The following is a 13,341-nucleotide window of genomic DNA, read 5'->3' on the forward strand; positions in this document are numbered from 1 at the left end:
AAACATAACTGGTTTCCCAGAATGCTCTGTGGGTGAGAATTCCGCATAGCTAATCAACCTAGGAATTACTGGGAGGACGGGTTATATACAGGTAGTGGCTGCGGGTGTAATGGTTAAGGGCTCTGCCTCTGACACAGGGGACCAGGGTTCGAATCTCGGCTCTGCCTGTTCAGTAAGCCAGCACCTATTCAGTAGGAGACCTTGGGTAAGTCTCCCTAACATTTGCTACTGCCTATAGAGCGCGTCCTAGTGGCTGCAGCTCTGGCGCTTTGAGTACGCCTTGTAGCCCTCGGTTACGAACGCCCGCTTTACGAACGCCCCGGCGATTGCTCCGCCCCGTCGATGTCACAGCGAGCGCGGGATTGCGGCGATTTAAATGTTTTTCAGTACATTTACATTGATCTAAAGACGCCATGTGTGTGGGGAGGTGAGCAGATACATACCGCACACCTCCCATGTCCTGGTCTGCATAAAAAAATCTGTCTCGCTAAACAGATCTTCACCTTCTGACGCAGGCCAGGAGGTGACCTGGCATACTGCGCATGTACAGTACAGTATCCGGGTCAGAGGGCACGGATCTGCTTATAGCGACACTGAGGTTCTTTGCAGAGGCGGAGGGTGATACCAGGACATGGGAGGTGTGCGGTATGTATCTGCTCACCTCCCCACACACACATGGCGTCTTTAGATCAACATAAATGTACTTTAAAACATTTAAATCGCCGCAATCCGGCACCCGCTGTGACACGGTTTCGACTTCTGAACAGATTCAGGTGAATGAGCCTACAGTCCGTATCTCGTTCGTTAACCGAGGACTACCTGTAACAAAATACAGCAATGTAAAGATATAGGAAGTGTTTCTGATGCTGAAACCGGGAAAATTGTCAGTGTCTATTCTGAATAGTTCACTGCATTCTTCTATATGTCACTATAGTGTCCCTTTTTATAAGGAGCCTGAGGTGTGAGACCTATGGAAGCTGACATTTCCTTTTAAACAATACCAGTTGCCTGGCAGTCCTGCTGATCTTTCTGGTCAGTAGGGTCTAAATCGCACACCAAAAAAAAAGCACGCAGCCAATCTTGAAAGATTTTTCATAGACCTCTGATCTGCGTGTTTGTTCTGGGTCTATGGTTTAGAGTATTAGAGGCAGAGTATCAGCAGGACAGCCAGGCAATGTGCATTATTTAAAAGGAAATAAACCTATCCCTCTCGCCTAAAGTTCCCTTTAAAGAAACTGAAGCCTAATACAATCCAAGTTTTTTTAACTTCTAGTTAGTTTTAGCAATATTAGGAGTCCTGAAACTCTGCATTCCCGTGGCTGAAGAGGCCTTTATACTCCCTAAATCCTGGGGCTAACATCCACGACTTTGAAAGCCGTGGATTTTCCTGCCCGGAGAGGCAGAGCTGAGTGCTGTAGCTCTGCCTCTACAGGAGTCTGCGTGGATCTCCGCCTCTCCCCGCCCCTCTCTTTTGAAAGAAGATTGAGAGGGGCGGGGAGAGGTGGCGATCAGCGCAGATTGACTCTAGTAGAGGCAGCGGTCCAGCACCAAGCTCTGCCTCTTACAGGAAGCGCACTTATCATTTGTGCCCCAGGATTTCGGGGGTATGAAGCCCTCGTTCAGTCGCGGGAATGCAGCGTTTCAGGACTCCTAATATTGCTAAACATAACTACGGTAGTGGATTTTATTACGCTTCAGTCTCTCAGCCTACTAGAAGTGTGTCCAGTTTATTTGAACAAGTTAGTAACTAACTTTCCATCCTTTCCTCAGGCGGTCCATTCAGTGGCTTTGGCGAGGTCATCTATCGGGAGAGTGTACCTATGCATACGTTCGCTCGCTTCCTCTTCACCGCTCTGCTCCCACATGACTCTGACCTGGCCTATCGCGTTGCTTTACGAGCCATGAGGTAAGATGAGGGAATGGCTGCTTCTTCTGTAGGGCTGATTCCAGTCTTGGTGGTTTTTTCCTCACCATTCATTGTGTTTCTGCACTGTTAGGTTGCCTGTGCTGGAGTCTGTGCTCCCGCCGCACGGCTCGGACATCATGCCGCTGGATTCCATGCTGACCAGTCGCTTCCCTCGCTGGTTTATATTGGGACATCTGGAGACTCGGCAGTGTGAGCTGGCCTCTGCCATGCTGACTACTGCTAAAGGCAAGTTCACTCGCTGCATCCTGTTTGGTAGGCCTGAAAGTCAATCTGTCTGTCCAGCCTTTTACAAATGGGACTGTATTGGCTCTGTAAGGTCAGTCATGGGCGTTACTATTTAAACAAGATGGCGCTGGATAGGCTGCCACGGTACACAGGGCTCTGAGACCATTCTGTTTTTGCTGTCTTTTTTTTGTCTTTTTGTAGTGTTTTTTTAGTGTTTTCTAGTCAGTCTGTTCCTACTGCAAGTCCTGTATCTGTAACTATATTGTGTATCAGTACCCTGTACGTGCCAAGCCCAATTCTGGGCACGACCCAGTCGTGCTTGGCGAAATAAAGTTTCTGATTTTGATACTACAGTCTACTGGGCCCCCCAGCAAATATCTGCTGGTCTGGCTGCCCATGCCCATCTTCCAGCCCTCCAGGGGCCTGGTCTTGTGAGTAAATGAAGAATGCAGAGCGGTGACAGCAGAACGAATACATGACATGCTCCCAGCGGCAGGGTAGGTCCTCTCGCCACTTCCGGCAGCCTATCAGCACGCGGCTCAGTGAAGGCTGCATGCTGATTGGCTGCTAGGCACGCTGCTACACTGAGTGAGGACATGTCCTGCTGCCAGGAGCAGGAAATGTATACACTCCGCTGCCACTGCTCTGCAATTGAAGGAAAACTGTAATGAGAGGAATATGGAGGCTGCCTACACCTGAAACAAGCATGCAGCTAATCTTTCCGGATCTTACAATTGTGAAATGCCTGATCTGCTGCATGCTTGTTCAGGGTCTATGGCTAAATGTATTCAAAACAGAGGATCAGCAGGACAGCCAGGCAACTGGTATCGTTTATAAGGCAATATGGCAGCCTCCATATCTCTCACTTCAGTTGTCCTTTAACTCACTTGTTCACAGGGCCAGGCCCCTCCAATGGTGGGGGTCGTGGGGGCTATTGTAATGCCTCTGGTTACTGTATTGCATCTTTTTATATCTGCACACATTGGTTTTCAGGACACTTGCTACACAATCGGGTTGAGAGCTTTCATTTTTGGAAATGGAACTATAGTACATTGTGGTGATGGAGATGCAAATCCTTTTAGCTCGCATGCAAAATGGCTGCAAATTTTATGCAGCATGAAATTTTGCCCATTCAAAATCTACAAGAAGTGCATTTCAGTGGCTCAGTTGGAAGCTACATACAATCTACATTAAATTTGCATGCAAGCCATTTGTAACTCCTTGACCACCTCTATTCTACGGCATAATTTAACAGAACAGCAATTTATAGACTAGTGTGGGCAGTTGGTAGACTTGTAGTTTTTTTTTATTTTTATTTTTTTTATTCGATTTATTTTAATTTGTCCATCTGATGAATTACAGGAGATCCCAAGTGGCTTCATACTGTACTGGCCTCCATCCAACAACACATCCACTCCCCAGCACTGCTTTTCAAACTGGCCCAAGATGCCTGCAAGACCGCAACACCCCCCAACGCTGCTCCCGACACAACGCTGCTAAACATCTCACTGGAGCTGGGGCTGCAGGTAAGAAAGGAACTGCATGTTAGAGCAACAGCCGGATGCGTTTATTCACCACTTAGGGTATGGTTTTCTGTGCAATTTAACTTGCATCTGTCGGGCTAGCCTCTCCCCTCCCTGCACTGCTTGTCATGTGACTGCAGAACACTGGTAACGGTTCAGCAGCATTAACATGAATACTTGTTAAAACTGTTCCCCATCCCCTTCTTGCACCTCTGATACTGTGGTTGTCCTTGGCAGGTTTTGGTATGCCATATGAATTGTTAGTGCATGGTGGTGGGGTGGCGGCCCCCCGTGTATAACCTGCACTAGGGCCCATAGGGCTTACAGTGGCATAGCAATAGGGGGATGCAGAGGTTGCGACCGCACTGGGGTCCCTGGACCACATGGGCCTTCCTTAATCCATCTTATTAGCTTTGTTTTGGTGTTACTCTGGTAATGAACACCTCTATATGTGTATTGCATGTGGTAATCCTTAACCAACTGTTTCCTTACTATAAATACCTCTCACACTGCAGCTTTCCTTGGTAGGTTTTGAGGCTTCAGATTAAGTTCTTGAGGCACCATGTAAAAATTGCACTGGTGCCCCAATTTATGCCACTGGCTCCTTAGCTATGCCACTGTAGAAGCTGATAGGACAGGAGCGCTATAAATTTTCTCTATGTAGATAGCTCTCCACCAACTCTGTTAAAGTGGACCTGAACTCACAATGTCCTCTCTGCTGTAAAAGATGCACAACAGCATAACCACTTTTAAACAAAAAAACTTTTCTTTGTTACAGCTCATTCAAATCCTAAAATCTGCACGGTTTCTATTTCCTGATTCATGGAAGCAGACATATTAAGTCTATGATTTCAAATGGGCTTATCTGCCATCTCTGCCATGGCAGCCATGTGACATGCTAGAGATCAGATTACAACTTGTGATAAGACACAAATGAGGGGGTATTAAACAGGCTAAACTCTCTAAATACATCCAGGGTGCATTTCTCTGTTTTCCTTCTGTACTGTGCAAGAGTTCAAGTCCACTCTAAAACCAGCAGGTAATGTACAGATGAGAAGCGTACACACTAACTGGATTCCTCAATTATCTTACAGGTGATGAGGATGACACTGGCCACACTAACCTGGAGACGGAGGGAGATGGTCCGCTGGCTGGTGTCCTGTGCCACAGAGATCGGTAAGCGGTTGTTTTGGTTACTATATTTAAAGTTTAACTCTAGTTAAAACTCACCCAGCTAGTATGGGCAAAGGAACTGCCATTTCCAGAACTAGTTTTAGGAGGTACCTTGATTAGCTAGTGAGAAATGGCTTGCTAAGTACTTGGTGCGAGAAGTGGCCTTGTCTGGATTCCTGACCATCAGTACTGTGTCGGCTGCAGTAGTTTTGGTCTGAGCCCGCCCCCTTTCAGGTCTGAACAGTGATGATGCAATCCAACCAGCAAAAGCCACACCTATATTTCAAACAGCTAAAAGCATGTCTCTGGTCACGTGATCAAATTTTCTTGACAGGATCTCTAGTTGCAGAAATCTCTCTTCACACGACAAAGCTTAACATTTTGGTGAGATGGTATCTAGACATGAGATTAGTTTTAAGATATTATTATATACATATTGAAGCCACGGAAGCTATTCTGAAGTTCTTTTGGGTTTTGTTTGCAATTCTACCCTTCCTAAAAAAACTAGTGGTTTTTTTTTTGAGGTGGGGGATTTAGGGGCAATCGGGGGTACCCTGAAGGAAGCTGGAACACGTGCAGATACTGTAAAAACCCATGCAGGTATTGCCAGGTACTGACCCTAGAACATACACTGCTGGGTGCAATTGCTGGCCATTTAGTCGCCATGCTGCCCCACATGGAGAGGTCAAGGGAACCCTGTACCAACTAGTGGTGAAAGCGAACCGTACATAGCTAATCAAAATTCAAATTAGGTAGTGTTGCCCTTGGCATGGGGGGGGGGGGGGGGGTTAACTTGCCTATGCCGCTGCCTATAGCATGTAAGTTTCACGTAACTCCACTGCTTCCTCCTTCAAACCTGGATGGAGGAAGTAGTGGTGTGTGGACCATGAGTGGAGTGCATCGGGTATAGGCGGCGGCTAAGGTTAATTACTCCCCTCTACCACAGGCAGTGCTATCTAATTTAAATTTTGATTTGAGTGGCTACGTACCCATAGCAAACATCACTTCTACCAACAACTAAGGGCCTGTTCACACTACGAAGCAAACACAGCGGATGTGGAAACACTGCAGTAAGCACATCTGCCCAGGAATGCGCTGATTGGCCACCAGTCTGCTCGTTCGCGTACCTCTGCCACTTCTCCCATTGACTGTGCCCTCCCATCTGGCCAGAGGCTCATCTGCCTCTGGCCAAAGCATAGGGCTTTCTGTTGGTTTGTGTAATAAAAAAATAAAATAAAATGTAATCCTACTTGGCAACAGGGAGGATTCTTATTGGTCCACTGTGAACCAATGGAAATGTTCCTCTTGAAAGAGGATTCCCATTGATTCTTTTGCAAACCAATGAGATGCCCCAGTCTGTTCCCATAGGCTTCCATTGCGTATGGTTTGCGGCATTTCAGATACAGCAGAGGAAAAATGCAGCAGTTTGGGTTGTGCGTTTGTGGTCTGGCGATTGCGTCCTGCATTTGGATTCTGTTTGACAGTGTAAATGCATCCTATTAACCCATTAGCGACTTCAATAGATTTTGGGCTCGTTTCCACTAGTGCAGAAACTGGGCCGAATCAGCAGTTTTCCCACAGGCAAATCGTGCGGGGAAACTCTGCCATAGGACACAATGGCACCACCGGCCGAATCGCTGTCCTAGCTTGTCGGCCGACATTGCCACCCGTTTCCGTGCGGGAGGCTGCGAATCACCATAGCCGTGCATGGCACAGCTTATGGGATTTGTCAGCGTTCCCGCAGACAAGGGAGTGCTGCCGTGCGTCTCGAAAGCAGAAGTCCTCTGTTGTCTCACACTGCCCCCTTGTGACAGTTTGCCATAAATGCACATGACAGCTCTACTAATTAGACGGAAGGAATTAGAACAGGAAATAAAGTACTGAATTAAATTTTCTTGAACTTGCAAGCCTCTAAATTTGCTGCTAAAGGGTTAACATGTAGATGCATTGACCATCCAGGTTTGTGTTTTTAATTGCAGTCCAGTAAGCAGGGCCGGTTTAAGCAACAATGGGGCCCCAGGGCAAAATAAACCTGCCCCCCCCAACAGATACCCCAGAGCAAAAATTGGCATTAAAGAGGAACTGTAACGACAAAACGTCCCCTGGGGGGTACTCACCTCGGGTGGGGGAAGCCTCAGGATCCTAATGAGGCTTCCCACGCCGTCCTGCGTCCCTCGGGGGTCTCGCTGTAGCCCTCCGTACAGCCGTGACGCAATATTTACCTTCCTGGCTCCTGCGCAGGCGCTCTGATGCCTCTCGGCGGCAAAGTAGGCGGAAATACCCGATCGCCGTCGGGTCTGCTCTACTGCGCAGGCGCAAGTTTCCGGCGCCTGCGCAGTAGAGCGGACCCGACGGAGATCGGGTATTTCCGTCTATTTCCGTGCCGAAAGTCGCCACAGCGCCCCCGCTGGAACCTGCAAAGGTAAATATTGAACTGACAGTCGGCACAGTCGCCGGCTGTTCGGAGGGCTGCGGCGAGACCCCCGTGGGACAGAGGACGGCGTGGGAAGCCTCATTAGGATCCGGAGGCTTCCCCCACCCGAGGTGAGTACCCCCCAGGGGAGGTTTTTGTTGTTACAGAGTCTCTTTAAGGGACCTTTTTTGCAGCTGGTATAGTCTGGGTTTGAAGCCCCAATCGGTCGGAGCTCCACATTCTGGCTACCCCAGCCTGCATGGGGGAAAGGGGTTAAAAAGTTTCAGGAGGGGGGACCCCACATAATTAAAAAAAAAAAAATTTCCCACACTCGAAACATAAAAAAAAATTGGGAAAATAGAAAAAAAAAATGCCAGGGATCTTCATACAGCCATATTGCGGCTGTATAGCGATCCCTGGCCAAAGCGCTGCGGCTGCGTATGGACCCCCTGGAAACCCTGTCAGGAAATTTATTGCTCTTTCTTTTGATGCATGTAAAATTACACTACCGTTAGGTACTTAAAGTGCCATTTACCGCATTTAAAAGTATACTTTTTTCCTTCGAAAATTTAAAATCTTTTCTTAAAAACTATAAGGTCTTTTTGAAAAATTGTTTTTCCTCTTATTCCCAATGATCTCCTTAAAGAGACTCTGTAACATTAAAAAGATCCCCTAGGGGGTACTCACCTCGGGTGGGGGAAGCCTCCGGATCCTAATGAGGCTTCCCACGCCGTCCTCTGTCCCACGGGGGTCTCGCCGCAGCCCTCCGAACAGCCGGCGACTGTGCCGACTGTCAGTTCAATATTTACCTTTGCTGGCTCCAGCGGGGGCGCTGTGGCGACTTTCAGGACGGAAATAGACGGAAATACCCGATCTCCGTCGGGTCCGCTCTACTGCTCAGGCGTCGGAAACTTGCGCCTGCGCAGTAGAGCAGACCCGACGGCGATCGGGTATTTCCGCCTACATCGGCGCCGTCAGAGCGCCTGCGCAGGAGCCAGGAAGGTAAATATTATGTCACCGCTGCACGGAGGGCTGCAGCGAGACCCCTGACGGATGGAGGACGGCGTGGGAAGCCTCATTAGGATCCGGAGGCTTCCCCCACCCGAGGTGAGTACCCCCCAGGGGCCGTTTTTGTCGTTACAGTTCCTCTTTAACATATCCTGCAAATTTAGGGTTTCTAGAATTTAAGGTGGATTTGCTATTAACCATTAAAGTCGGCTGGTTTTTAAATGTGTATTTTTTTTTTTCCTTTGAAACTTTAAAATCGATTTTCTCATTAACTATAAGGTCGATTTGAGAAAAAATGTTTTCCCTCTTGTAGCCACTGGGAGCCCCTACAAGCTCTGGGGCCCTGGGGCAGCTGCCTCCTTTGCCTCTATGGTAGCGCCGGCCCTGCCAGTAAGCACAGTGTGTTTTGCAGCAATGTAATGTCTCCCGGGCTCAGACTGGGGGGTTGGAGAGCTTTGCCATCAGGCTCGGTTGCTTTGCACAGTGTCTAGGCCTGAACGATTTTAGGAAAAGATTGAATTGCACGATTCATGTCAAATTTCGATTCATGATTTTCAATACACAACGATGGATCAGCACACCGAGGTTAGCAAGGTTAGCGAACTACAGGTGCCCCAGTACAGGCTAGTGTGTGTGTGGTGTGTGGTGTGTGTGTGTGTGTGTGTATATGTATATATATTTATATTCTATCCAGATTCCTCCCCCCCCTCCCCCACACAAAATGTATATGTATGTATCTCCCCCCCCCCCCTTTAGTGTATATAGCCAGATCCACCTTTAGTGCATATGGGCAGTTCCCATCCCCCCCCTCCCAGCATATATAGGCACATACACTTCCCCTCTTCCCTTTCTATATATGCAGCAGATCCCCCTCACCGCCGATGCATGCTCCTCTCCCGACCCCCCCCCCCCCCCCCCTCCTGCAGTAAGTTCTGATGTGATTCGGCGTCACCACATTAGCTTGTCGCATGGTGAACAGGCAGCAAGTGTTGCATGGCAACGGTGGCCTCCTCCAGGAAGTGATGTCACACTTCCTGGTACAGGCCCCGCATTACTTGGCAACACTCGCTGCCTGCTCACCGCGCGACATGCTAATGTGGTGAGGCCAAATCTCATCAGAACTTACTGCAGGAGGGGGCCGGGAGAGGAGCATGTATCAGCGGCTGCAAAACCGCCAATTTGACGATCTGAAGACAGTCAAGCCCCTGATCATGGTTCTCTGGTTTAAAACCGAAAATCGTTCAGCCCTAACAGTGTCTGCCCCACATCTCTGGTTAGCAAGCTGCTAATGGCGAGACGAGACAATTGCCCATATTATGTTCATCTTTTCTCAGTTTTCTCGTAGGTGATATATTAACACCTTGTCATAAAATGACTTTTACACCCCCGGCAAGCAAGAACATTAATATTTTTTTCTTTAACTTTTGGATATGTGTAATTGTAAAATGCTGAAACGTTATTTTAAAGACTATGAGAATTTATCTCCTAAGAAAACACAGGAGGTAAAGTTAATTGTATAGAGGCCCATGTGTGAGTTATTTGTGTCTGAAGTGAAATTGCCGTTCAGCCTTAGCAACAGTACTCTCTAGCCTGAAATACCACGACCTTTCTCTACAGATTTGCTTTAATAAGTTTCAGGCAATTTTTTAACTTTCAATTTTTTTGTTTCCTCTGTAGGTGCCCAAGCCCTGATCAGCATCATGCAAAACTGGTACAGCCTGTTCACACCCATCGAAGCCACCAGTATCGTCGCCGTGTCCTGCACGTCACCGGCCACCCTCCTCCGTTTCAGCGCAGACCCCAGGCAGAGAGAAGAGCTTTGCTCCTGTGCCCGAGCGCTGGCCCTGCAATGCGCCATGAAGGACCCACAGAGCTGTGCCCTGCCTGCCCTGACGCTGTGTGAAAAGAACCACACCTCTTTCGAGGCTGCCTACCAAATCGTGTTGGACAGTGCCAGCTCTGGCCCAGGTGCCCACTCTCATCTCTTCACCGTCGCCAGATACATGGAGCACCGTGGTCTGCCGATGAGGGCGTTCACCTTGGCAACGCTGGCGCTGTCCAATCTTAACATTGGTTTTAGCCAAGATTCCCACCCGGCTGTCAGCGATGTCCTCTGGGCATGCTCCCTCGCACACTCCCTGGGCAAGGTAGAGCTTAGCACCGTGGTTCCTCTGGTGATTAAAAGCGTTCAGTGCGCCCCAGTCCTCTCAGACATCCTGCGTCGCTGCAGCCTGGCGCCTCCCGGCCTGGCTCAATCTCTCTCCGCTGCTAGCGCCCCACGAGGAAGAGGAACGGGACCGCGGGCAGATAAGCCGCCACTCTGCCAGCTTCTGGAGGCTGCCGTGGGTGCCTACATTAGCACCACCCACTCCCGTCTCACCCACATCAGCCCGCGCCATTACTGCGAATTCATAGAATTTCTGGCCAAGGCCCGAGACACTTTCCTCCTGGCACCGGATGGACATCGGCAGTTTTCGCAGTTCCTGGATAATCTGAAACAGACTTATAAGGGGAAGAAAAAATTGATGCTTTTGGTTAGGGAACGATTCGGCTGAATAACAAAAACTCAAGGGGGAACCCCCCTCAAAGGAAACATAAAAACTTGCTCCTTCCTCATCGAAGGGTCCAGATATGAGGAATAGAGGCCTGCAGATGCCTCTCCACAGGACAGTGGACAGAGCCTCAAGGTGGAGACATTTTTTTTGTTGTGAAGGAAAACTAATTCTGAAGAATATCGCTACGGACTTCCGGGCAGAAATGTTTTTGGCTTTTTTTTTCTCATTGAAATAACTTTATATTTATTTATATTGTGAATTTTCTCCCTTTTTTTCCCAAGGAACTGATAATATAATATATATTTATATGGCCCACCACTCTGGTGGCGTATAAACCCGCGATTTCTGTGTGCCTGGACACTGACATGTGGCACAGAAGGGAGAGAAGTGATCTGCAGGATGGCAGAATTTAAATATTTATTTCTGAAGGATGATCTGTATTAACTTATTAATTTTTTTTTTTTTTTTTTTTTTATGTATCATTTTTAAGGTTCTAAAGTTTGAATTGTAACTTGAGTACACCTTTTTTTTTTTTTTTTTTCTATGTTGGGTACTCGCTGTAAAACCTCTACAACCCTCAACTCCAGGCAGTGGCTGCATTTGATCTACAGTCAAAGCTTTAACCAGTATTAAGCCAAACGGCAGCCATTTTGTTTTTTGAAGCACTCATTGGTTTCACTTTTTTGTTTTAATGGGCTAGAGGGCAGAAAAGAGAAACTCCCCCTAGTGGATGGCGGCAGTGGTGGTCATTTTAGGGAGTAGTTTGCCACTCAAGAATGAAGGCAGTCACTGCTTTGGTTCAAGCCTGTATCTTCATAGTTACCTCATAGAATGGCTACCACAGTTATTTTTAGGACCACTGATAAGGTAAAGCAGATGACCAAGAAGTACAGCACCTTGTGCTAAGGTTAAACTTGCCATTTTAGGTATTCTCAAAGAGGTGCACACTAGCAGCCATTTTGAACAGAATAGCTGCCATCATGCATATTGTGTATAACAAAATGGCCGCTGGCCATTACATTACATTGAGTGGAAGTACTGAGGGTTACCACATACCATGAAGATATTTTAAGGTTGTCAGCGTACTCTGTATACTTATGTATATTATGCATTGTATGTAACGATCACTGGGCAAGCCCTACCCCATCATGTTTAATCAAAGCAGGGAGGTATCTAGAAAAGATGGGCCTGTCTTCTAGCACTGGATTATTGAAGGTTGACCTTACTTAATACCTCACACTTATCCACTAATTCAACATTTTCTTTGAAGTACTGCTTTTGCTCTTAATGTAACTCAGGAAAACACAAGCTGCCCATCTAATATTTTCACAGCACCGTATGCTCTTTTCATTCCTCAGGGGAGGGTCTCTGCTCCTCTCAGCCCTCCCCTGCGTTTCTCAAATGAAGGTTTCAATTCCCGAATATATGAACACCGCTTAATGATGGATATGATTTTTTTGTTTTCGTGGATGGAGGCGATTTATTAAAAATGACTATCACTGTTATTTATTGATTGCTCTGTAATATCTTAATGAGAAATACAGTTAAAGAAAAATCACTCCACGTTAATCTGTGTGGCTTCCAAGTTTGTGAAATAGCTCCAGGCTGAATGGTAATTTGTATACAGACTACAATGAAAGTAATTAAACTTTGCAAATCATGGTGCCAATTATGTGCAAATTAGTATTAAAGGACCACTATCGTGAAAAAGTAGGCAGTTAAAATGACAGAACTGACAGGTTTTGGGCCAGTCCATCTCCTCATGGGCGATTCTCAGTTTTCTTTGTTTTCAACAGCATTTCCTAAACGGCAGTATAAATGACAAAATAGTAAGATGCCAGCCTCCCTACTCACTTGCACACTATTTTGTCAGTTAGACATTGCAATTGCTGTTCCGGTAAATGCTGTTTAAAACCCAGAAAATCCCCCATGAGGAGATGGACTGGCCACCAAACCTGTTAGTTCTTTCAGATTTTAACGGTCTCCTTTTCTGAGATGGTGGTCCTTTAAGCCAAATACACTTTTAATTTTGATTGGACAATTTTTTTTTTTACTGCTTCTATGAAGCATGAGAGCTTACCTGTGCAATCTGTTCTTAGTAGTTAAAAATCTGTATCCCATCATACTACATGAAGATAGTAAAATTGTTCAGTGATTGGCCAATCACAATTGTATGTGTATGCACCCTTAGTTCTCCCAATGGCTTTTTGGAGGGGGTGCAAAAAACAACTAATTGGTTTAATTTGACGAGCTCAGTTACAATGTATGCTCTGTTTCTGTTCTCTACATTTACACCTCACAGATGGTGCAAAAGAGGCACTCTATGTGAATAAAGGTGGCATGAACGATAGTCAGATCAGTAGTGCCCATTGATGGGATTGAAACTAAAAAACTGGATTCCATTAATCTGATCAAGTTTGTTAGAGGGATTTAAGCTATCAATGGGGATCTGCAGATATAGACTGAATGCATTTTGCAGGAACAGATATTTTGCAGATACTGATCTGTTGAATGTGT

The 13,341-nt window shown here is 46.8% G+C and overlaps 1 protein-coding gene across 1 annotated transcript in view; it reads left to right on the forward strand.

Moving 5' to 3' along the window:
- The window catches only part of ZSWIM4 (zinc finger SWIM-type containing 4), a 45,073-nt gene extending 32,680 nt beyond the window's left edge, over positions 1–12,393 (forward strand). The window contains exons 10-14 of the mRNA XM_068274177.1: positions 1,771–1,906; positions 1,998–2,152; positions 3,515–3,678; positions 4,770–4,851; positions 9,947–12,393. Of these exons, the coding sequence (XP_068130278.1) occupies positions 1,771–1,906; positions 1,998–2,152; positions 3,515–3,678; positions 4,770–4,851; positions 9,947–10,824 (1,415 nt within the window). The 3' untranslated portion in view covers positions 10,825–12,393. The remainder of the gene's footprint in view (positions 1–1,770; positions 1,907–1,997; positions 2,153–3,514; positions 3,679–4,769; positions 4,852–9,946) is intronic.
- The last annotated feature ends 948 nt before the right edge of the window (positions 12,394–13,341 follow it).

Source organism: Hyperolius riggenbachi, chromosome 3 (assembly GCF_040937935.1).
Source record: "Hyperolius riggenbachi isolate aHypRig1 chromosome 3, aHypRig1.pri, whole genome shotgun sequence".
NCBI lineage: Eukaryota > Metazoa > Chordata > Amphibia > Anura > Hyperoliidae > Hyperolius > Hyperolius riggenbachi.